At 46.0% G+C, this 23,769-nt stretch overlaps 1 protein-coding gene across 6 annotated transcripts; it reads right to left on the reverse strand.

Annotated features, from left to right (window-relative positions):
* Positions 1–8,562: 8,562 nt before the first annotated feature.
* On the reverse strand, positions 8,563–22,009 carry CCDC32 (coiled-coil domain containing 32). 6 transcript variants are annotated; one of them, XM_077937980.1, is made up of 5 exons: positions 21,729–21,992; positions 21,277–21,410; positions 19,450–19,700; positions 12,638–12,794; positions 8,563–9,536 (listed from the first exon to the last, which is right to left on the reverse strand). In XM_077937980.1, exons 3-5 carry the CDS (start codon positions 19,691–19,693, stop codon positions 9,380–9,382), a joined length of 558 nt encoding a protein of 185 aa, XP_077794106.1. In that variant the 5' UTR covers positions 19,694–19,700; positions 21,277–21,410; positions 21,729–21,992; the 3' UTR covers positions 8,563–9,379. The 6 variants fall into 6 exon arrangements, with proteins under 6 accessions (XP_077794106.1, XP_014997365.1, XP_014997369.1 ...); XM_015141879.3 differs by having other exon boundaries at positions 19,450–19,705; XM_015141883.3 differs by lacking the exon at positions 21,277–21,410 and having other exon boundaries at positions 21,914–21,992.
* Positions 22,010–23,769: the final 1,760 nt, after the last annotated feature.

A 23,769-nucleotide genomic window follows, 5' to 3' on the forward strand; every position in this document is an offset into this window, starting at 1 on the left:
GCTCAAACCTGACACCCACAGAAAGGTCAAGCCCACGTGGTTCTGCACATCCCTGCCTGGCCAGCCCTGGCTGTTACCATGACGACTGCTGGGCTGGAAATGTCCTTCGCCACCTCCACTCAGCACACTGGTGACTGTCCCACGCCCCATCCTCAGAAAAGCTGCTCCTGCCAGGGGTTCTGGAGTTACAGGGCCTTTGGGAATAAGACAGACCGACGGAGACCAGGAAGATGGACAGATACAGTCAGAGGCACACACACTAACAGAGTCAAAGAGACAGGCATAGTGCGACAGGAGAGTGCGAAGGTGCGAGGAAGTGAGGTGGCGACACAGCCTCAGCCGCGCAAGACTGCAGGAAAAATAAAGCAAAGCGGGGCCTGAGACAGAGACAAGAGACAAAGGGAGGCACGGGGGACGCGGGGGCCCGTGGCGCCACAGCGAGAGGCCAGACAGAGGAAGAGACAACAGGCAGAGGCCAGGGCAGTCAGCTCTCCCATCCCAGGGAATTTCCTTGCCCAGTAGGTCTCTCTTGGCCTCATCCTCTCTGAGATGTCAGGCAGGGTCTGTCTGAGTTGATTTGCTGTCCAGGCTGTTCCTCTGGCTGGACAACATTTGCCACCTTAAGAGGGGCCCTCCCCTAATAACAGTGATTGTTATTTTGTTGACACACACACACACACACACACACACCCTGCTCCTTGCCCATGATTCCATGTCACCCCAAACTCATCATAAATACCTTCGCAGCCTCACTTCACCCAGGCGTTGGAACATTGAGCAGGGTTGATTTTCAAATTGTGGCAAAATCTAGGAAATAAGCGTGAACCTCAGAGATGATGAAGCCCCTAGAGGATAATGAACGGGCAAGAGGAGGGAAAAGACAGACTGAACAGTGAGTACCAGACAAGAGTGTGGGGGCAAGAGGGTGGGAGAAGGGATCAGGAAAGAGAGAGGCGGGCTCAGAGCTCTGACCAGGGCAAGCCAGAGGAGCGGTAACGGGAGGGCTGGGCCAACTCGATTAGCCTTCAGGGCCTGGCAGGGAACCCTGCCTCCAACATCAGTGCCATGATTTCCTATCTTTGAGGTGTCTCCCAGGCTTTGAGGGAGGCTTCTCAAGGTCTTTGAATTCTTGGTCGTTCTTAGCATTTTCTTTTTTCTTTTTCTTTTTCTTTTTTTTGAGGTGGAGTCTCACTCTGTTGCCCACGCTGGAGTGCAATGGTGTGATCTTGGCTCACTGCAACCTCCGCCTCCCGGGTTCAAGTCATTCTCCTCCCTCAGCTTCCTGAGTCGCTGGGATTACTGGTGCCTGCCACCATGCCTGGCTAATTGTTTTTGTATTTTTAGTGGAGATGGGGTTTCACCATGCTGACCAGGCTGGTCTCGAACTCCTGACCTCAGGTGATCCACCCGCCTTGGCCTCCCAAAGTGCTGGGATTACAGGTGTGAGCCACCGTGCCCAGACCAGCATTTTCTTCTTAGAAAATGACAAGGCTGTTGGCCGGGCGTGGTAGATAGTCAACAGTGGGAGGAAGAGAGGCTACAGATACTGCTGGAGTCCTGGGGTCCAGCTAACTGAAGCCAGCTCTGTATATCTTAGGCTAGAATTGAGTCTGGCTTGGATTTCTTTTTTTTTTTTTTTTTTTTTTTTTGCAATAGCCTTGGAAAACTTTCCAGAGTCTGGCTTCTTGGCATCTGTCACTAGAACTTTGTCCCATCACTCTAGTCTATAGAAAAATTTTAGAATTGTTATTCTGTTATTTAATCAATTACCTACTCTTCTCACTTTTGATAAGGTTACCTTCTATTCACTCAACCAAATCATTGATAAAAATGTTGAGTTGAACACAGGAAAAAGAAACCAACAACATGTCAGCTTATCAATAAAAGAGTTTACCTTTGGGATGACTGTTTCAACAACTGTGAGTCTCCTCTACCATACTCTTACCCAACGTACACTCCGCATCCTGTCTGCCTTGATCAGGCACCATGCTAAAGACCACACTGCACCTTGGCATTCTGCTGAGCCAATAGTTGATGGTCTCATCCCCAAAGGATATAAGATTAAAGAACCAAAACTGGTCCTGGAGATACCTATTCTTTAAAATGCCCATAAACTCTCAGTAACCTATCTCCTTTCTTGTGCACACACACACACACACACACACACACACACACACACACACAGTCCCTCTTATCACCCACCTCCACCTTTGCTTCCTCCCTCCCTACTTATCTCACCTGCTAAAGAAGTAATTTTTAAAAGTGGATTAGGTAAACATGAAGGGAGGAGAGAGTCTGTTTGGGAAAAGAAAACCTTTAGAGCAATGTGTGACACAACACTTGGGACAGAGGAGGTGGAGAGAATGGGGGGAGATGAACATCTCTCTGCCACACATTGACTAATGGGAACAGTACATTGAGGGCTCAGGAAAGGCTGAGGCTGGAGGCCAGGAAATCCAGGAGCAGAGGCCCCCTACTGCTCCACTTTGGCCTGTAGGAGGTGGTATGGGGTACCAGCAGAGAGCACAGGCGCCAGAGAGCTAGGCTTGGCTCTCCATCCTGGCACCACCACCAGCTAACCACCCACTGCTAACTGCTGAGAGCCTGAAGCTCCCAAGACAGACACTCAGGTGCCACACTTCCCTCCACTCAGTGACCAAGCCCCAGTGGTTCTCCTTACAAATGCTCCCATATCCACTTCTCTCTAGTCTTGCTGCCATACCTCATTCATGTAACTATCATCTCTTCAAAGATTTATTCTGCTCCATTCTCTCTCTCTTTACCTTCTGAGACTGGAATCACATGTATATTAGACTGTTATTGTCCCTCAGCTCTTAAAGGTTTTGCTTTGTTTTGCTTTCCCCCTATCCCAGTTTCTTTTCCCCCATCCCAGTTTCTCTTTGTGTTTTAGGGTTCAGATAATTTTTATTGACCAGTTCAAGTTCACTGGTTCTTCACCTATGCCTACCTACTGAAAAGCCTGTGGAAGCAATTCATCTCTAATATCATGTTTTTTATTTCTAGCATTTCCATTTGACTTTTCCTTTTTCTTTTTTTTTTTCCTGAGACAGTGTCTCACCCTGTCACCCAGGCTGGAGGGCAGTGGCATGATCTTGGCTCACTGCAACCTCTGCCTCCTGGGTTCAAGTGATTCTCTTGCCTCAGCCTCCCAAGTAACTGGGACTACAGGCATGAGCCACTATGCCTGGCTAATTTCTGTATTTTTTGGTGAGATGGGGTCTCATGTTGCCCAGGCTGGTCTCAAACTCATGTGCTCATGTGCTCCTCCTGCCTTGGCCTCCCCAAGTGCTGGTATTACAGGCATGAGCCAGCACGCCCAGCCCCATTTCACTTTCTCTTAGTTTCCATGTCTCTGCCAAAATTCCCTGTCTGTTCATGCAAGTTGCCCACCTTTCCCCACTAGACCCCATAGTAATTGTAATTATTTTAAGTCCCTCTGCGATAGTTCCAACATCTGCGTCATCAGTGAGTCTGGTTGTGTTGATTCATCTTCTGATAATGGATTGGGTGGTTTTCTTCTTGCTGTTTTGTGTGTTTTGCTATTTTATATTTTATTTTATTATTATTATTTTATTTTGAGACGGAGTCTTGCTCTGTTGCCCAGGCTGGAGTGCAGTGGGGCCATCTCAACTCACCGCAACCTCACCCTCCCATGTTCAAGTGCTTCTCCTGCCTCAGCCTCTGGAGTAGCTGGGACTACAGGCACATGCCACCAATGCCTGGCTAATTTTTGTATTTTTAGTAGAGATGGGGTTTCACCATGTTGACCAGGCTGGTCTCAAACTCCTAACCTCAGGTCATCCACCTGTCTCGGCCTCCCAAAGTGCTAGGATTACAGGTGTGAGCCATAGTGCCCAACCTGTGTTTTGCAGTTTTTTAACTGAATGCCCATGGTGTATGGAACCGCAGAGACTGAGCTAAATAATATCTGTGTCTGGGAGTGAGGCTGCCTCGTCTGTCAGCCCCACTGACAGAAGGTTGAGTCTGGTGGGTTGGTCTGGGGAGTTGAGTCAGTCTTGTTAGGAACTGGACAGGATTTGGGTTTGGTTGTACTCTCATTACCTTCGGTGCACCCCAGTTCCTCTAGTGGTGGGCTGCTTAGAGTGGGGACTGGGGTGTCAGGGCTTCCTCAGTGCTGCTGTCCCACACCCAGCTTTTCAGCCGGTAAGAGACATCCGTTGCTTGTGATCTGGTGCCAGGCTCAGGCAGGGCAGGGCAGGGTTGATTCTGTTACCCTGGCCCAGCTTCAGTCTTAAATAGGTCCTAGGTACCTGAGCTTCAGCAGTGGGACTTTCTCAGTGTTTCTGTCCCTCTTCCCTATGGCAGCCAAACTCTGCCTTATATGTGGTTCATCTAGGATTAGCCAAAGTTCTTGCCTTCCCCACAACAGAGTGGACCTTCACTTGACTCTTCAGCCCAGGACAGTTTCCTGCTTCTGCTCCTGGGTAGGGGTTTCTGCTTCTAGTCCCAGGAGCAATGGGTCTTTGCCTGTTCAAGAAGGGCAAGAAGGTTTTGACACCTCACCAAAAGCAGATAAGTTTTGCTTTTATTCCTCCCACTGAAGCAAATGTTTGTTACCCTCCGCCGAGGCTTAAGGCTTTTGCCTTAAAAAAAAAAAAAAAAGAAAAGAAAAACAAAGAAAAACCATTTCGCATAGACATGTATCGCTGCCAAGTGTGAATAACTTGTCCACCCGCAATCACTTTAATTATGGCATACCCATGGCAGCCATAACCTTCTAGATGTAAATCTTATTTTGTCACTGCCCCTTTTTTTTTTTTTTTTTTTTTTGAGACGGAGTCTCGCTCTGTCGCCCAGGCTGGAGTTTAGTGGCCGGATCTCAGCTCACTGCAAGCTCCGCCTCCCGGGTTTACGCCATTCTCCTGCCTCAGCCTCCCAAGTAGCTGGGACTACAGGCGCCCGCCACCTCGCCCGGCTAGTTTTTTGTCTTTTTAGTAGAGACGGGGTTTCACCGTGTTAGCCAGGATGGTCTCGATCTCCTGACCTCGTGATCCACCCGTCTTGGCCTCCCAAAGTGCTAGGATTACAGCCACCGCACCCGGCCAATCACTGCCCCTCTTAAAATCAGTCCTTCCTGTTCTCCCACAATAAACTCCAAACTCCTTAACATGGTTTATAAAACTCTTCACACCTGGCCTTGTTTAGTAATTTCCACCCTTACCTCTCGTCTGGCCCTCCTTTGTTCTTTGTGCTCCAGCTACACTGAACTACCTTCCATCTTCCAAGTTCCGTTTTGCCTTAGGCCTTTGTACATGCTGTTTTCGTCTTCTGGGACTGTTCTTGGTCCCCATGCTCTTACTCTTCTATTTCCTCTCACTCCCATTCATTTCTATGGACTCAGCTCCCCTAACACAGCCTCTCTCCTACCCCACCCCAACTGGTCTAGGGCTCTCACATCTCCATCCCACGTGCTCTCAAACCACCTTGTGCTTACACCTTCCACAGAATTAATGAGGTAGCTCTAATCCCCCCTCCATCATTCTATGTGGGAAGATGCCATTCTGCTTTATTTAACACCATGCATAGTGCCTGGAACATGGCAGGGGCTCAACAAATATTGGTTAGATGAATGAATCTCTGCCTTAAATAACCTATTTCTGGGTTCAAGTAAACGGTCCTCACACCCACCTAACATCCCAATGGCAGTATCCTATCTTGAGTCTTATAACTAAAGTAGGGCCAAAGCTGGTTGGGATAATTTAGAATTTTCAAGACAACCTTGCCTGCTTCATGTGGCTGGGGCTATTCTCAGCCTTGGAGGACTCCTTCCAAAACAGGGCCAGGGAGAGGCTCCAGGGCTTCCGTCTTCCAGCAATGGTTCTGGTGGGCAGGTCTGCCTGGAAGGGTGCACCTCGGCCACAGCTGGCGGGACGTTTGTTTACTTGCTTTGCCTACAGCCAGGGCCTATTTCTGCATCAGGTATTGGATGCATGCCTGTGTCACTCTAGTGAGGATCTCGCCAGGCACTGAGTGATGAGCATGTGTGCTGGGAGAGAACAGCGGCAGTCCCTTAGGTTATCTGCCTGGCTGCAGCCCAGCGTTCTCTGGGTGTACCAAGTCATTACGGCTTGGCCCCTGTTGGTGATTACCCTCCCTTGGCTCTAAGGCTTAGCACTAAATATTGCTCCATTTGCTCTAAGTTGCTGCCTATTTCACTAAGGAGGAAGAAGGAAGAAAGTTGGGGGTGATAAGTAAGACTCTCTACCAACTTATAAATCTTACTGGGTTGAGGAAGCCCTAACTGGAGTTCAGGGCCCTGGAGTTTTCAGGGTCAAAGGAAACAGATGAGCATTTTGGGCCAATACTATTTTTTCCTGTGGTTAGTCCCATTACTAAAAAGGAACTGGAACATGAAGAGGTCACGTGACTTATTTATGACCATTCAGTAAGCCACAAGACAGATAAAAGACAGCACTCAAAAGACTCTCAGTTTCCAATGTAGTGCCACTTCACTAGCCTAAGATAAATCTATATTAACAAGTTAGCTTTGGGAGCTAGTGTCAAATTTGGTTTTGGTAAATGGAACATGGCAGGGGCTCAACAAATATTGGTTAGATAAATGAATCTCTGCCTTAAATAACCTATTTCTGGGTTCAAGTAAACAGCCCTCGCACAGACCTAACATCCCAAAGGCAATATCCTGTCTTGAGTCTTATAACTGAAGTAGGGCCAAAGCTGGTTGGGCTCTTTTTTTTTAGGCTTTTTTTGGAGCCATTGTTTAAGCTGTCACCTCTAAATCAATTAAGAAACTATAGCTACAACTCACTGGGTTCCCTTCCGTGGAGTCATGCAGAGCCCCTCTCACACCGCACCCAGGTTTACACATGGGCTAGAAACCATTCAACTTACAACTCCGTTTCAGTTCCTCTAAAGCAATTCTCCACCCTCTCATATTCCGATTTCTGTTTCTGAGGTAGAAAATGGGAAGTAGGGAAAAGGCAAAGCTAGAACCTTGCCTGAATGACAGAAACACTATTTTCGGGTATAGAAATATTCTCTTACCGTCCTATGATCTGCACTTTGGGAGAGTGTTTTGAGACCTCATTGTTTTTTTTCTTAAATTGTTGTTTCTGAGGAAGAATAATTTTTGTTTGTTTATCATCCAAGGAGAAGAAAAAATTTAGTTTCTCTTTCTTTAAAAAATCCATCCTGAAAGCCATCACTCTTGGAGTGGAGTGAGGCCTGGCGTCTGAACTCCAGGTGGAGATGGCAGCCTGCAAGCCTGGACCAGAGCTGGATGACCGTCAGTACTCTGGCTTCCTCAACGTGCCCAGGGGCCACAGAGAGCCACTCTCTGTGTCACACGTATCCTGCCAATAGAATGCTGTAAGAATAAAGCTACTAAATCTACTAATAAAGGTGTTAACCCAGCCAGGACAACATGGCAAAATCCCATCTCTACAAAAAATATAAAAAATTAGCCGGGCGTGGTGGTGTGCACCTGTAGTCCCAGATACTCGGGAGCCTCAGGCAGGATCACCTGAGCCCAGGAGGTCAAGACTGCGGTGAACTGAGACCATGCCACTGCCCTCCAGCCCTGGTGATAGAGTGAGACCCTGTCTCAAAAAAAAAGAAAAAGTTTAACCATTAGTCAATGGAAAGAGAGGAAAGGGCCAGGCATGGTGGCTTGCACCTGTAATCCCAGCACTTTGGGAGGCCAAGGTGGAAGGATAGCTTGAGCCCAGATGTTCGAGACTAACCTAAGCAAAATAATGTGACCCTGTCTCTATAAAAAAATTTTTTTTAATTAGCCAGGCATAGTGGCACATGCCTATAGTCCCAGCTACTCAGGAGAAGCTAAGCCAGAAGGATAGATTGAGCCTGGGAGGTTGAGGCTGTAGTGAGCCATGACCATCACTATATTCCAGCTTGGGTGACAGACTGAGGAGACCTTGTCTCAGAAAAACAAAAAAAATAAGGAAAAAAGAGGAAAGTATATTTGAATATTACAATAAAAATATTCGTATCACTAAGCAAGTATATGGAACAACCTAATTGGTTCCTGTCTTTTCGGGCAAGGCAAATACTTGATTTAGAAATGAGCAAACAGTAGCTGGGTGTGGTGGCTTGCACCTCTAATTCCAACTACTCAGGAGGCTGAGGTGGGATGATCACCTGAGCTCAGGAGTTTGAGGTTACAGTGAACTATATGATTGTACCACTGCACTGCAGCCTGGGCAACAAAGTGAGACCCTGCCTCAGGAAAAAAAAAAAAAGCAAATGTTCTCAGAAGATTGATTGATTTATTCTATTTTTTCTTTTGGCTCCTCTCTGGATCTGAAGATTTTTACAGCCACCCTACTGATCATTAGGGATTTGTAAACTATTACCCAGGAAGAAGGCCCATGGAGCAAAGGCCTCAGAACACCAAAGTCTGGACTGTCTGAGGGCACATGCTAATAACGGGAGTGTGGCAAAGGTGGCCAGCTCCCGTGGCTTGGCATGCATTAGTCTTTACCTCCTGCTGCCTGGAACATCCCTCCGGGAGGAATCGAGTCAACAGCACCACAGACACTGCTATTCCGTTGAGAAAAGTTTTACATGGACAACATATACTGATCATGAACATGATAAACAGGGAGGGAACCTCGGGCTCAGCCAGGAAAGCTGCCACAAGGAAGACGTTTGGAACCATCCAGGAGTAGTGTCAAACACTAACACCATATTTACAAGTCTAATTTGGAACCTGGCCCTTTTTAAGTGCAGGAGGAAGTTGGAGGAGAAGCCATGCATGAAATAAAAAATATACATACACAGACATAAACACCCACATTTTCACACTTCTTTTCTCCGCAAGGAACAAATGAGAGAAAGAAGGCCAGCCTCTCTCTCTGGAGTCTGTACACTTACTACAGATTTGTTAGCGAAGCCCCAGATGGGGCTTGGATTCAAGGAGCAGACTTCACTCTTACTGGCCCCACTCACCCGTGACAGTTCACCAAGGGAATGCTTGGGACACAAGCATGAATGTCCAGAAGAGGCAAGAAAATATATGGCTCACTTAACTTACACATTACACATGAGGGGCCTCAGTTTCTCCAAGTACTTTCACATTCGATCCTTAGCAGACTTCTAATCTGCAGTGACAGAGCTCAGTCAAGCTGAGACACAGAGGAAAGCAGCATTTTGATCCAGCGTGCACTGGGTCAGTCACTTCACCCAAGACAGTCACACATGCCAGCCCCAAGTAAGTCCCTGGGGGCTTGCAGCTGTTTTCTTTGTGGAGTGAAATTTGGGTTTTTTCCCTCAGTGGATTTCTCCCTGCTGCTGCCGCTGAGCTCCACGCTGCTCCCTCTGGACCCGAGACAGCTGCTCCACGTGTGTGAGTGTGTGTAATTTACTGCTCTGCTGCTGCTGGTTTGTCCCCGGCTGCTGGCTCGTCCTTGGCCACTGGCTTCTCAACCTGTGACTCTGGAGGAATCAGATACTGGACCTCCTCTGTGCTGACGGCTACTTTATCCGGCTGCAGCCACCTCTTGAAGTGTTCCAAGGTGCTATGAAAGGGCAGAAGAAAAGGGTGGCTGTGTCAGACCTCACTGATTAATTACTTAATGATTATCTCAGTTACTCAAACACTACCTTCCCGCCCACCAGCAATTTCTTCCTACAGTTGTTTTTCACTGCTAACCTGGGGAGTACAAGGATACTTCTATGGCAGCTGTGCATCCTGGCAGCTCTGCGCATAATTTACCCCATAGTGGGCACTTTGGCTACAGGCAGCAGTAGGCCCCCTTCGAATGCAGAGCCTCTGAAGGCTTGATGAGAACCGCTGAAGAGTGTATGCCTCAGTCCTAAAGACCTAAAGATAGGTCTTTTTTCACTCAAAACAGGAGAGGAAAAAAATTGTCAAGGGGAAGAAACACTCAAATAAATACCAAATTATTACTGAGGCAAAAATCTGAGTATCTTTTACCTCTTATAGCTGAGGCAGTCTGGGACTCAATTATAGCACTTACTTGCACTCAGTGATTTTTTTTGTTGTTTTTTCTTTTTGTGGGTTTTTTTGTTTGTTTATTTCATCCTATAGCAAGTCCCTAAGATAAAAACATCTGAGCAGCAAATATTCCCCACAAGAGACTGACCACTATGCCAGAGGGCTCTCTTTTTGTCTGGATCTATAGGGAGAGTAGAGATGTAATTGTCAAGCTCAAGGTCCCCTACCGACCTTCCTTACAGGACCCTGTACCCTAAAGCTATTAGACATTCACAGTACAATATAAATGACTAGAAATAATGTAAACCTTATTCAATACTCCTCAATAGCACAAAGTCTTAACCCAAGAAAGAATACCGTAACAGCAGATTTTAGGCCTCTCTTGGTGTATGGGGGAATTATGTTTTGGACAGCTGGATTTCTCAGCCCATTACTCCCTTGCCAAAAGCATACCACAAGGAGGATCACCTACCTGGCCCTCACATACGTGAAGATCTATACAACCCCATTATAAAATGGCCTCTGTTTAAAAGATAAACTTTGAAGAACTAGTGTTTCCTGGTGTTTTTTCTGGACAATGATAGAGAGAAACATTCCCACAGATGTAGGCTCTGGGGAAAAATCTAAATGTCAGAGGGCAATGAGAGCAGCTGACTGACTCTAGTGCTCACAGGTCAGGGGAATCAGGTGTGACACAGCATTTAATCTTCATTTACCACACTTTTCATAGAATTGTTCAAATTATTTCCATAGAGAAGGGAAAATCCACATTGTTTTACATATTGATAAATACATAGGAACATGCTGATCTGATTTCAGAGAAAGAGGATTTCTACTTGAGAATGACACGGGAGAAAGTTTTGTCTTTTCTTCTCAGAGCTGGAGAGAAGGGAGGTATTCAGGGGGAGAGAGAATATAAGTAAATACAAAATTATCAGTGGGTCAGGAGTCTGCATCTTCAAATCTCCTATGTTTGGAGCAATTTAAGACTTAATTAGGTCGGACCTTTAGAGATAGAAAAGAGCAAAATGTATATGATTTCCTGAACCCTCAGAGGACAGTTGGCCTGACCTTAGCTGCTACACTGATTTTGAAGCATCTAGAGGCATGCTCATTCAGCATTTGAGATAATGTAAGTGAAAGTCTTTTGCAAATTTGCAAGTAAATGTACATACGAAGTTTTATTCACATACTGTCCTGATTTCAGCAGCAGTACTTCTGACATGATGGGACTCTGAACACCAGTGTCCATATGTTGCAAACCTATGGACAAACCCTAAGACCTTTTGTTAAAATTCAATTTTTTACTCCCCCCATTGATTTTTACTTTGAATAATTTCTTACTAACTCTAAAATTCTGTTAGAAAGGATAACATTAGTAACACTTCTATAGTGCTTGCCATGTGCTAGGCATTGTTCTATACCCTTTACATATAGTAACTTGTTTAACCCTCATAACAACTTACGAGGTAAGAGCTGATTGCTCCCATTTCACAGATCAGGAAACTGAGGCACACACAGGTCACTTACCCAAGAACATACAACCAGTAAGTGGCAGAGCCGATTTCCTGAGTGTCGAGCCCCATTCCTCCTCACTGGGGCAGGGCAGCATGTCCTCTCTACCTCTCTATCTTTCTGCATCTAAATTACTTGCATCTAAACTACTTTCTGCATCTAAACTACTGTTCAAGTCCTGCTTCCCTCTATGGCAAAACACCAAAGCCAGGAGGGAGCTCAGCGGTCTCTCAATTCCCAAAGCACGTTCTGTCACTTCTACTAAACTGGCCCTTCTCTTATTACTGCCTGGTATTGTTATATATATTTGTCATCTGCCCGCAAGTAGTTTTGAGGACAAAAACAAATGGGTCTAAAACTTCCTTATACCATTCCCTCCATGATGCCAAAGCACAGTGCTATCACACAATGGATGCTTAATCCATTCATTCATTTAGTCTACATAAATTCATTCAGTGGCTACAATCTGACAAAAATTCTGTAAGGCAGGCCGAGTGCAGTGGCTCATACTTGTAATCCCAGCACTTTGTGAGGCCAAGGCAGGCATATCACCTGAGGTCAGAAGTTCAAGACCAGCCTGGCCAACATGGTGAAACCCCATCTCTACTAAAAATACAAAAATTAGCTAGGTATGGTGGCACACGCCTGTAGTCCCAGCTACTCAGGAAGCTGAGGCACAAGAATTGCTGGAACCCAGTAGGCAGAGATTGCAGTGCGCCAAGATCGTGCCAATGTACTCCAGCCTGGGCAACAGAGCAAGATTCCATCTCAAAAAAAAAAAAAAAAAAAAAAAATTTGTGGGGCAGTGGAAATTCAGAGGTAAGAAGAGAGCGTTCCAGAAAATAATCTCTCTGAAGAGTAAATGGCTTTTCCTTTTGTTACAGTAACATGTTTTCCAAACCTCATGAGAAACAATTCAAAAACATAAGAGAGATTGATTAATTACTACTTTCTCAAGTCACTGCATACTTAAAAATGAACACAATGGTTTATCCTTAACTCTATTCATATGTGACCAACATGTAGCTGCAGTATTTGCCTTTTGGCAAAGAAGTCTGTTCTTAAAAATCTACTGCTGGGCTAAAAACAAGTAGAACAACTACATAAAGGCTGATTTCAGCTGGGACTAGATGGGGAATCAATTACCTCTCATCAGAATCAAGTCCATCCACAAAGAACTCTGAAGCTAACTTCTCCTGGAGGAACCGATCCCAGCATTCCTTCTTGGCTTGGGCCAGAGTTCGAAGCATGTCCTTGGAAGTCACTTCCTGATTTAAACCTTTGATTCTTCTTAGCTTCTTCTCTACAGAGAGAAGTAGAGCTTAATAAGGAAAATGAGTATGACATGAAATTTTAACTAAATCTAAAACTCAAAATACCAACTTAAAAAAATCTCTGATGAGGACATCCATACTCCCTGCCAAAGAGGTCATTTTTTAAGGACAGATAAAAGGGAATTGAACAGTCTTCTTTTTTCCTTCACAAAGTCCTCACCCTGCATTGTATCAAATAAATGTTTAACCCGAGAAAAGGGAAAAGCCATAGGTTCTCATAAATAAATCAATGGCATGTTTTCTTTGAAATCACATAAGCCCAGCAGGTATCTCTCTAAGGAATGGTTGTTTTCCCTGGTTTGACATGTGTATACTACTGTCTTTTTTCAACTCCTTGAAAATAATCTGTCAGGAATAAGTGGTTTTTCTTTTTGTTACAGTAACATGAAGTGGTTTCCAAATCTCATGAGAAAGAATTAGAGAAAATGATGAAAGATCCAACAGTTCATTAGGTATTAAAATTGACTTGATGAGAATTCAATAAGAGACCTTTAAAATCTCTATGTGTGATTAAATTCTTGATAAAAAGAATCTCCCAATATTTTTAAACTTGCTCAACTTGTGGCCTGGATGTTGGAGTCTAACAAAAACAAATGTCTTCTAATCCCATGACAGTGCTCCATATGGCTTCTTGATGATAGAGGTTAAATTACTCTTGTTTGCATTTTAACTCTAATTGTCTAACAGATTTCCCCTTTTGAAGAATGCAAGAAAGGACATCACCATTTACCGTCTGCCTTAGTTTAGTTTTGCCTTCAACTATAAGTACATAGGTAAATGATGGCATGGTGGGGTGGTGAACATCAAGCTTAGAGCCAATAGAAACTATGATTTGCAGTTCTGTTTTCATTTCTAAAAAAGTCACATCAGCTAACACCCACTGATCAAAACAAATACCTTTTGTTCCTGTTATTACCACCGTGAACTCAACCATGTTAAAAAAACCCTGCAGTTGATAAATGTTAAATATTTGCAGGGTTTGTTTTCTCCTTGAGGATATAAAAAGGGTTATCCATAGCATACATTTAAGTTTTTAATTACTGCTGTTATCAGTGCATTCTCTTTGATATAAGTTATTTAGCAATAAAAACAATCTTCATATTGTCTGGCCTCAGTTGTCAAGGTGGAAGGTACTCTTTTGGGCCGGAAAAGGTCCTCCCCTCTCTAAGTATGCTGAGTCCCTGGTCAGGTGTGATTTCAACAGGGCAGGCAGAAACAGGCACTAACACATCCCTGTCTGCCGCTGTCTCCCAGTCCGTGCCATAGGCAACAGAAATGACTCTTATTTTCTTCAGAGATAAAAACTTCTTTTTTTTTTTTGAGACAGAGTCTCGCTACCACCCAGGCTGGAGTGCAGTGGCCGGATCTCAGCTCACTGCAAGCTCCGCTTCCCGGGTTTACGCCATTCTCCTGCCTCAGCCTCCCAAGTAGCTGGGACTACAGGCGCCCGCCACCTCGCCCGGCTAGTTTTTTGTATTTTTTAGTAGAGACGGGGTTTCACCGTGTTAGCCTGGATGATCTTGATCTCCTGACCTCGTGATCCGCCCGTCTCGGCCTCCCAAAGTGCTGGGATTACAGGCTTGAGCCACCTCGCCCGGCCCGAAAACTTCTTCACTGACTTTAGAAAAGATCATTAACTTTCCAAGCCAGTCTTCACTAATCAGAATCATCACTGTCTTCATTAAACTTTTTCTTTCTTTTTTTTTTTTTTTTTGAGATGGAGTCTCGCTCTGTCACCCGGGCTGGGGTGTAGTAGCATGATCTCACTCAGCTCACTGCAAGCTCCGCCTCCTGGGTTCAAGGGATTCTCCTGCCTCAGCCTCCCAAGTAGCTGTGATTACAGGTGCACACCATCACACCTGGCTAATATTTGTATTTTCAGTAGAGACAGGGTTTTGTCATGTTGGCCAGGATGGTCTTGAACTCCTGACCTCATGTGATCTGCCCGCCTCGGCGTCCTGAAGTGCTCTCTCTCTTTCTCTTCCTCTGTCTCTTTTTCAACAAGGTCTTGCTCAGTCACCCAGGCTGGAGTGCAGTGGCATGATCACAGCTCACTGTAACCTTGAACAACTACTAGGCTCAAGCAATCCTCTCACCTCAGCCCCCTGAGTAGCTGAGATTACAGGCATCTACCACTTCAGGCTAATTTTTAAAAATATTTTTGTAAAGACAGTCTCACTATGTTCCCCAGGCTGGTCTCAAACTCTTGGCCTACATGTGATCCTCCCACCTCGGCCTCTCAGAGCGCTGGGATCATAGGTGTGAGCCACCATGCCTGACTTTCATGAAAGTTTCTTAGAAGCCCTCGTCGTTGCCGGGCGCGGTGGCTCAAGCCTGTAATCCCAGCACTTTGGGAGGCCGAGACGGGCGGATCACGAGGTCAGGAGATCGAGACCATCCTGGCTAACACGGTGAAACCCTGTCTCTACTAAAAATACAAGAAAATTAGCTGGGCGAGGTGGCGGGCGCCTGTAGTCCCAGCTACTCGGGAGGCTGAGGCAGGAGAATGGCGTGAACCCGGGGAGGCGGAGCTTGCAGTGAGCCGAGATCGCGCCACTGCACTCCAGCCTGGGGCACAGAGCAAGGCTCCGTCTCAAAAAAAAAAAAAAAAAGGAAGCCCTCGTCATAGAGCACCAACAAGCCAAGGGATCTGGTTCTTTAGCTTTATCCGATTGCTGCCTCTTCTCCTTATCATCATTAAACAGATGCTTTGGCTACCACATACAGAATTTTCATCCCCTAGGCCATGGCTGCAAGCATTGCTATCCTATCTTGGTGGCTTCCTGGCAAATTTCACATTACTCCCTATCTTTCTATCACTCCACCTATGTTTTTCTCTTTTTTTTTTTTTTTTTTTTTTTTTGAGACGGAGTCTCGCTCTGTCACCCGGGCTGGAGTGCAGTGGCCGGATCTCAGCTCACTGCAAGCTCCGCCTGCCGGGTTTTTACGCCATTCTCCTGCCTCAGCCTCCCGAGTAGCCGGGACTACAGGCGCCCGCCACCTCGCCCGGCTAGTTTTTTTTTTTGTATTTTTTAGTAGAGACGGGGTTTCACCGTGTTAGCCAGGATGGTCTCGAACTCCTGACCTCGTGATCCGCCCGTCTCGGCCTCCCAAAGTGCTGGGATTACAGGCTTGAGCCACCGCGCCCGGCCACCTATGTTTTTCTCATATCTTCTTCCTCCAGTACATCATTAACAAAATCCCTTTTGTTTTCGCAAGATATTTCTTAGCTATTATGCAAGCTCTCTTCTGACTCTTCTTTCCGTCTTTCCTCAGAAGCTCCTTCTACCTGAATTGCCTTTCCTTCCTCAAAAAATTATTCCCACGTTTGCAACTGATCTTCGACAAAGCATACAACAACATAAATTGGGGAAAGGACACCCTATTTAACAAACGGTTCTGGGAAAACTGGCTAGCCACGTATAGAAGAATAAAACTAGATCCCTGTCTCTCACCTTATACAAAAATCAACTTAAGATGAATATGACTTGAAATCTCCAAAATTCTAAAAGAAAACCTAGGAAAAACTCTTCCAGATATTGGCCTAGGCAAAGATTTTTTTTTTTTTTTTGAGACGGAGTCTCGCTCTGTCGCCCAGGCTGAAGTGCAGTGGTACTATCTCGGCTCACTGCAACCTCTGCCTCCCAGGTTCAAGCGATTCTCCTGTCTCAGCCTCCGGAGTAGCTGGGGCTACAGGCGTGCGCCACCACGCCCAGCTAATTTTTGTATTTTTAGTAGAGATGGGGTTTCACCATGTTGGCCAGGATGGTCTTGATCTCTTGATGTTGTGATCCACCTGCCTTGGTCTCCCAAAGTGCTGGGATTAAAGGCGTGAGCCACCTCGCCCAGCCTAGGCAAAAAATTTATGACTAAGATCCCAAAAGTAAATGCAACAAAAACAAAAATAAATAAATGGGATCTAATTAAACTAAAAAGCTTCTGTACAGCAAAAGAAATAATCATCAGCATAAACAGACAACCCATGGAATGGGAGAAAGTATTTGCAAACTATGTATCTAACAAAGGACTAAAATCCAGATTCTACAAGGTGCTCAAACAAATCAGAAAGAAAAAAACAAATAATCCCATCAAAAAGTGGGCAAATGACGTGAATAGACATTTCTCAATGGGATTTGAGAAGATATACAAATGGCTAACAAACATGAAAAAATGCTCAGAATCACTAATCATCAGGAAAATGCAAGTCAAAATGATGAGATACTACCTTACCCCAGCCGGAATGGCCACTATTAAAAAGTCAAAAAACAATAGATGTTGACATGGATGTGGTAAAAAGAGAATCCTCATACACTGCTGATGGGAATGTAAATCAGTACAACCTCTATGGAAAACATAGGGCGATTTCTCAAAGAACTAAGAGTAGATCTACCATTTGATCCAGCAATCCCACTACAAGGTGTTTACCCAAAGGAAAAGAAGTCATTATATCAAAAAGACACCTGCACACATGTTTCACAATTCATAATTGCAAAGATACGGAAGCAACCTAAGTGCCCATCGAGCAATGAGTGGATAAAGAAAATATGGAATATATACACCATAGAAGACTACTCAGCCATAAGAAAGAATAAAATAATGTCTTCTGCAGCAACTTAGACGGAGCTGGAGGCCATTATCCTCTAAGTGAAGTAACTCAGGAATGGAAAACAAAATGCCATACGTTCTCACTTATAAGTGGGAGCTAAGCTATGGGTACACAAAGGTATACAAAGTGGTATATTGGCCAGGCACTGGCCACACCTGTAATCCTAGCACTTTGGGAGGCAGAGGCGGGTGGATCACGAGGTCAGGAGTTCGAGACCACCCTGACCAACATGGTGAAACTCTGTCTCTACTAAAAACACAAAAATTAGCCAAGCGTGGTGGCAGGCGCCTGTAATCCTAGCTACTGAGGAGGCTGAGGCAGCAGAACTGCTTGAACCCATGGGACGGAGGTTGCAGTGAGCCGAGATCGTGCCACTGCACTCCAGCCTGGGCGACAGAATAAGACTCGGTCTCAAAAAAAAAAAAAAAAACCAAAAAACGACAAAGTGGTGTACTGGACTTTGGAGATTCAGAAGTGGGGAGGTTTGGAGAGGGGTGAAAGATAAAAAACCACACATTGGATACAATGTCCACTACTTGGGTGATGGGTACACTAAAATCTCAGACTTCGCCACTATACAATTAATCCACATAGCCAAAAACCGCTTGTACAGCAAAAGCTATTGAAGTAAAACAATTAGGGCCAAGCGCGGTGGCTCACGCCTGTAATCCCAGCACTTTGGGAGGCCAAGGTGGGCCTTACTCCCAGGTTTGGTTTCGTGAAACATGGATGGATCTCATGGTTGTTCCACAATAAAAGGATATTACAATTCTAAAGACTGCCCATCACTGCCCTAGACTGATATTTCCTTTTCTCCTAGCATGGGACAATTTGAATCTCTTTCCTGTGTTTGGAATCTCTCTAGATACTTATACTATGGCCACAGGACAGGGTACTGAAAATGTGTTCAGGAAATATTTTTAAAATAAAATGGCTAACAAGAGGCAGAATGAATCTTATGTCAATGTGCTCCCATTCTCAACAATCAATCAATTTATTACGTTTTTCAAACTCTAGCATCAGAAATCACATTTAGCCCTGGGGCCATCACATTTTCTTGCAGGATGGCATAAGGTTTAACACTTTTGTTATTTGAATATATGGGCAACCAACAGTAGGCAAGAGGGTTCTACAGAATGCCAAGAAATCAAACGGCATTTAGATGAACTGGTCAGAAGCAGGAAGTGACAAAAACTGTTTTAAGAGCTGCTCGGCTAGTGGCGGTGGCTCATGCCTGTAATCCCAGAGCTTTGAGAGGCTGAGGTGGGTGGATCACCTGAGGTCAGGCATTTCAGACCAGCCTAGCCAACATGGTGAAATGAAACCCCATCTCTACTAAAAATACAAAAAATTAGCCGGGTGTTGTGCCAGGCGCCTGTAATCCCAGCTACTCAGGAGGCTGAGGCAGGAAAATCGCTTGAACCCGGGAGGCGGAGGTTGCCGTGAGCTAAGATCGCACCATTGCACTCCAGCCTGGGCAACAAGAGTGAAAGTCTCAAAATATTAAAAACAAAAAACAAAAACAAGAGAAAAAGATCTGTTCAAAGAAAACGGGGCTGCTTCCCAACAGCCAGCTTGAAACATCCCTTGGAATTATATCTGACAGATACATGTGACAGGAATAACAACAACACAAAAGGGTAGGAAACTGGCGCGGTGGCTCAAGCCTGTAATCCCAACACTTTGGGAGGCTGAGGCAGGCGGATCACAAGGTCAGGAGATTGAGACCATCCTGGCTAACATGGTGAAACCCCGTCTCTACTAAAAATACAAAAAATTAGCCGGGCGTGGCGGCAGGCGCCTGTAGTCCCAGCTACTGGGGAGGATGAGGCAGGAGACTGGCGTGAACCCGGGAGGCGGAGCTTGCAGTGAGCCGAGATCACACCACTGCACTCCAGCCTGGGTGACAGAGCGAGATTCCGTCTCAAAAAAAAAAAAAAGAAAAGAAAAAAAAGAACAGGAAACCAAGTTTGATGTAACAGAACTTCAATATGCTTACCTAGAGCCGTCAAACTTACCTAGAGATGCTAAATACACTTCTGAATCCTGCAAGGGAGCCCAAGGCTTTACAGCTGGCTGGACGGCAAAGTCAGCCACCTCCCTCTGGCCTTCACCTTCAGGGTAAGAATCCACAAAGGAGTCTGAGAAGGAATTGTTGGCACCATCTTCTTGGTCAGCATTTGGCAGACAGGAACAAATTTCAGCCCAGAGATCCTGGCCAGATCTTGTGGCTGTAGAGTCAGCGCTCTCAAACATTTTCATTTGGAATCTGTGCTATAAAACAGAAGCTCAAGTGAGTAAGAACTGGCTTTAAGAATACAGCATAAGGTTGGGCACAGTGGTTCACGCTTGTAATCCCAACACCTTGGGAAGCTGAGACAGGCAGATAATTTGAGGCCAGCAGTTCGAGACCAGCCTGGGAAACACGGCAAAATCCCATCTATACTAAAAATACAAAAATTAGACAGGTGTGGTGGCACATGCCTGTAGTCCCAGCTACTCCAGAGGCTGAGGAAGGAGGATCACCTGAGCCCAGGAGATAGAGGCTGCAGTGAGTGGTGATCACGCCACTGCACTCCAGCCTGGGTGACACTGCGAGACCCTGTCTCATAAATAAATAAACAAAATAAAAATAAAAATGGAATTCCTGGCCAGGTGCAGTGGCTCACGCCTGTAATCCCAGCACTTTGGGAGGCCGAGGCGGGCGGATCACGAGGTCAGGAGATCGAGACCATCCTGGCTAACACAGTGAAACCCCGTCTCTACTAAAAATACAAAAAATTAGCCGGGCGTGGTGGCGAGTGCCTTTAGTCCCAGTTACTCGGGAGGCTGAGGCAGGAGAATGGCCTGAATCCGAGAGGCAGAGCTTGCAGTGAACCGAGATCCCGCCACTGCACTCTAGCCTGGGCGACAAAGCGAGACTCCGTCTCAAAAAAAAAAAAAAAAAAAAAAAAAGGAATTCCTACAAGCCATACACAAAAGGCAGATACTGTGATTCCGCTTATATAAGGTACCTGAGTAGTCAAATTCATACATACAGAAAATAGGATGGTGGGAGCTGGGAGGTAGAAAGAATGGGGAGTTACTGTTTAATGGGTACACAGTTTCAGTTTGAGAAAATGAAAAAGTTCTGGAGATGCATGGTGGTTATGGTTGCACAACAATATGACCACTGAATCATACACACAAAAATAGTTAAAATGGTCAATTTTGGCCGGGCGTGGTGGCTGACGCCTGTAATCCCAGCACTTTGGGAGGCTGAGGCTGGTGGATCACGAGTTCAGGAGATGGAGACCATCCTGGCTAACACGGTGAAACCCCATCTCTACTAAAACTACAAAAAAAAAAAAAAAAAAAATTAGCCAGGCGTGGTGGCGGGCGCCTGTAGTCCCAGCTACACGGGAGGCTGAGGCAGGAGAATGGCGTGAACCCGGGGGGGCGGAGCTTGCAGTGAGCCACTGCAAGCTCAGTTTTATGCTGCATGTTAATTTTATGCTACATGTATTTTAACACACACACAAACACACGAATCTCTAGGGCATTTCCAGTGTGGACAACCAGCCTGCATTTTTCTCCAAAGATCTCCAAAATGCAACAGTTCTATCCCCAGTCAATTAAATTCTTTTTTCTTTTTTTTGTTTTTTTTTTTTTTTTTTGAGACTGAGTCTCGCTCTGTCGCCCAGGCTGTAGTGCAGTGGCGCTACAGATGAAGATCCTGGTTGGTAAAAAGTGTCTGTCAGAGAGTACTGTCACAATGCAAGGGCTATGTTGCTCAGCGCATGCAGTTCAGCCATATGCCTCACGTTCTTATTTTAACATAAACACTGAAAGGTAGGTATTCTCACCATTTTACAGATGAAAAAACAGGTTCAGAAGGGTAACTTGCTCCAGGGCACATTATTGATATGTGGGGAATCCTTGAATGGAAACCAGATCTGTACTGCTCCAGAATCCATGTTTTTATCAAATACTATCCTGCCTGTTTGGAAAATATAACGAAATCAGCCCAAGCAAGGGCAGGTAGGAAAAGCTATAACTATCTAGGCATATAGTATAGGCTGACACCTTCTTTCAAGAGGGGACTTAGAGATCAGGAAGGCTGCCTGAGGCAAGGTCTGAATAAAGCCAGGAGACAGAGCACAGCCAGCGTAAAGGCCGGAAGTAAAAGGGACAGATATGCGACGGCGGTCCTGGGTGAACTGATGTCTAGGGCTACAGTGAACCCCCAACCCGAAGTCGTCTGAAGCCACCCAAAACCAAAACTTTGTTCACACCAGAGTCCCGCATGGCCCCTTACCCCAGGGCAAGGCGTCCAGAACCGCGCAGGAAATTCCGGAGTCCAGATCCCAGGCCTCAGTCGCTCAGGTCTCTAGGGCTGTCTGGACGGGATGAATCAGGTCCCAAGGCCTCTATGTGGTATTCCAGGGCCGGGCCAGAGTGGGAGATCCAAAACGCTGGGCACCCCAGCCCCTCCTCACTTACCGCAACAGCTGCCCAGTAAACGCTTGGCTCAGCTCTGTCGCCTGCAGCCAGGAGGAAATCGGGAGGGGCGGAGTCACCTAGTGACGGAGCCCAGGAGTCCTCCAACTACCTTCCCACCCGACGATGTTCTGTGCGTCGATTGGTCGAGAAGAGTTCAGCGGGGTGAAGAAGTGAGGAGCAGCAAGAGGCGAACGGTGGGCGGGGCTCTGGTTGCCGGGAAACGGTGAAGTCACGTGCCCCGAGCATTGCCCCTCCTCCCCTCCCGAGGGCCGGGTTGATTCCTTATAGATCCAGGGTTCCAGTCCCTGCTTGGATAGGGAAGTCCAGTTTCCAAGACTTTTGACTTTTCCTGGTCGCCAGAGCCAGTTCACCTCCTCCACAATTCTCTCTGCCGGTGTTTTGTCTTCTAAAAATTTCACCCCTTCGTTACCCAAGTTAGAGCACTTCCGCGGCTCTTTCCTTACTCTCCCAGGAGACCCACGTCTCATTCATCAAATTATGAAGCTTTCCTTTATTCATTTAGTCAGTAGATACCAAGTTCCTGCTGTGTTCTAAGCATTGTGTTAAGCGTGAATTTAAGACACATGTGACTTGGTATAAGTCCTGGAGATCCTTACAGCTTAGTAATGTAGGAAGGGGGTCCGCCATGGAGGCATGAAAGCTTACAAATAACAGTAAACAGTTATAGACGGCCGGGCGCGGTGACTTACGCCTGTAATCCCAGTATTCTGGGCGGCCGAGGCGGGTGGATCACCTGAGGTCAGGAGTTCGACACCAGCCTGGGTGAAATATGGTGAAACCCTGTCTCTACTAAAAATAGAAAAATAAACTGGGCGTGGTGGCACGTGCCTGGAATCCTAGCTACTCGGGAGACTGAGGCAGGAGAATCGCTTGAACCCAGGAGGCAGAGATTGCAGTGAGCCAAGATCGCGCCACTGCATTCCAGCCTGGGCAACAGAGCAAGAGTCTGCCTCAAAAAAAAAAAAAAAAAAAGAGGTTATACAGTATATGATGGAAGTGTGGCCAGAGTACATAAAGGAGACAGTGGTCATGAGAAGTGTGTGTCAGAATGCTTTATTGTTGTTGTTAAAGGAGACGACCTTTGGTATCCTTCAGGGGATGGATACCAGCTTGTTCATTGAGATACAACCCCTCCCCATCCCCAACTTCCAGGGTCAACACCAGTTACTCTCTGCCAAGAAACATGTGATGAAAGACATCAGCCAACCATCAGCAGAAGTAACTTGGCTGAGGAAATAGTTTTCACTCCAGCCTGGGTGACAGAGCAAGACTCCGTCTCAAAAAAAAAAAAAAGAAAAAGAAAACAACAACAAAAACAACACAGTGTTAGGATTACAGATGTGAGCCACTGCGCCCAGTTAAAATCAAATTTAAAATTCAGTTTCTGGCCAGGCTCGGTGGCTCACGTCTGTAATCTCAGAATTTGGGGAGACTGAGGGGGGTGTGGATCACCTGAGGTCAGGAGTTCGAGACCAGCCTGGCCAATATGGTGAAACCCTGTCTCTACTAAAAATACAAAAATTAACTGGGCGTGGTGGCACATGCCTATAATCCCAGCTACTCAGGAGGCTGAGGCAGGGGAGAATTACTTGAACCCAGGAGGCGGAGGTTGCACCACCACGCCTAGCCTGTAATCCTAACACTTTAGGAGGCCAAGGTAGATGGATTGTTTGAGCCCAGTTTGAGGCCACCCTAGGCAATGTGGCAAAACCTCGTCTCTACTAAAAATACAAAAAATTAGCCGGTCATGGTGGCACATGTCTGTCGTCTCAGCTACTAGGGAGGCTGAAGTGGGAGAATCACTTCAGTTTGGGAAGTCGAGGCTGCAGTGAGCC

Source organism: Macaca mulatta, chromosome 7 (genome assembly GCF_049350105.2).
Source record: "Macaca mulatta isolate MMU2019108-1 chromosome 7, T2T-MMU8v2.0, whole genome shotgun sequence".
NCBI lineage: Eukaryota > Metazoa > Chordata > Mammalia > Primates > Cercopithecidae > Macaca > Macaca mulatta.

Bases quoted from the DNA above. Each gene is read 5' to 3' on its own strand.
- CCDC32 (XM_015141879.3), bottom strand. The intron at 12,795-19,449 runs GTAAGTTTGACG...TTCTCTCTGTAG, and splicing joins AGTGTATTTAGCATCTCTAG to AGAAGAAGCTAAGAAGAATC. The intron at 9,537-12,637 runs GTAATTGATTCC...GCCCTTTCATAG, and splicing joins GGACTTGATTCTGATGAGAG to CACCTTGGAACACTTCAAGA.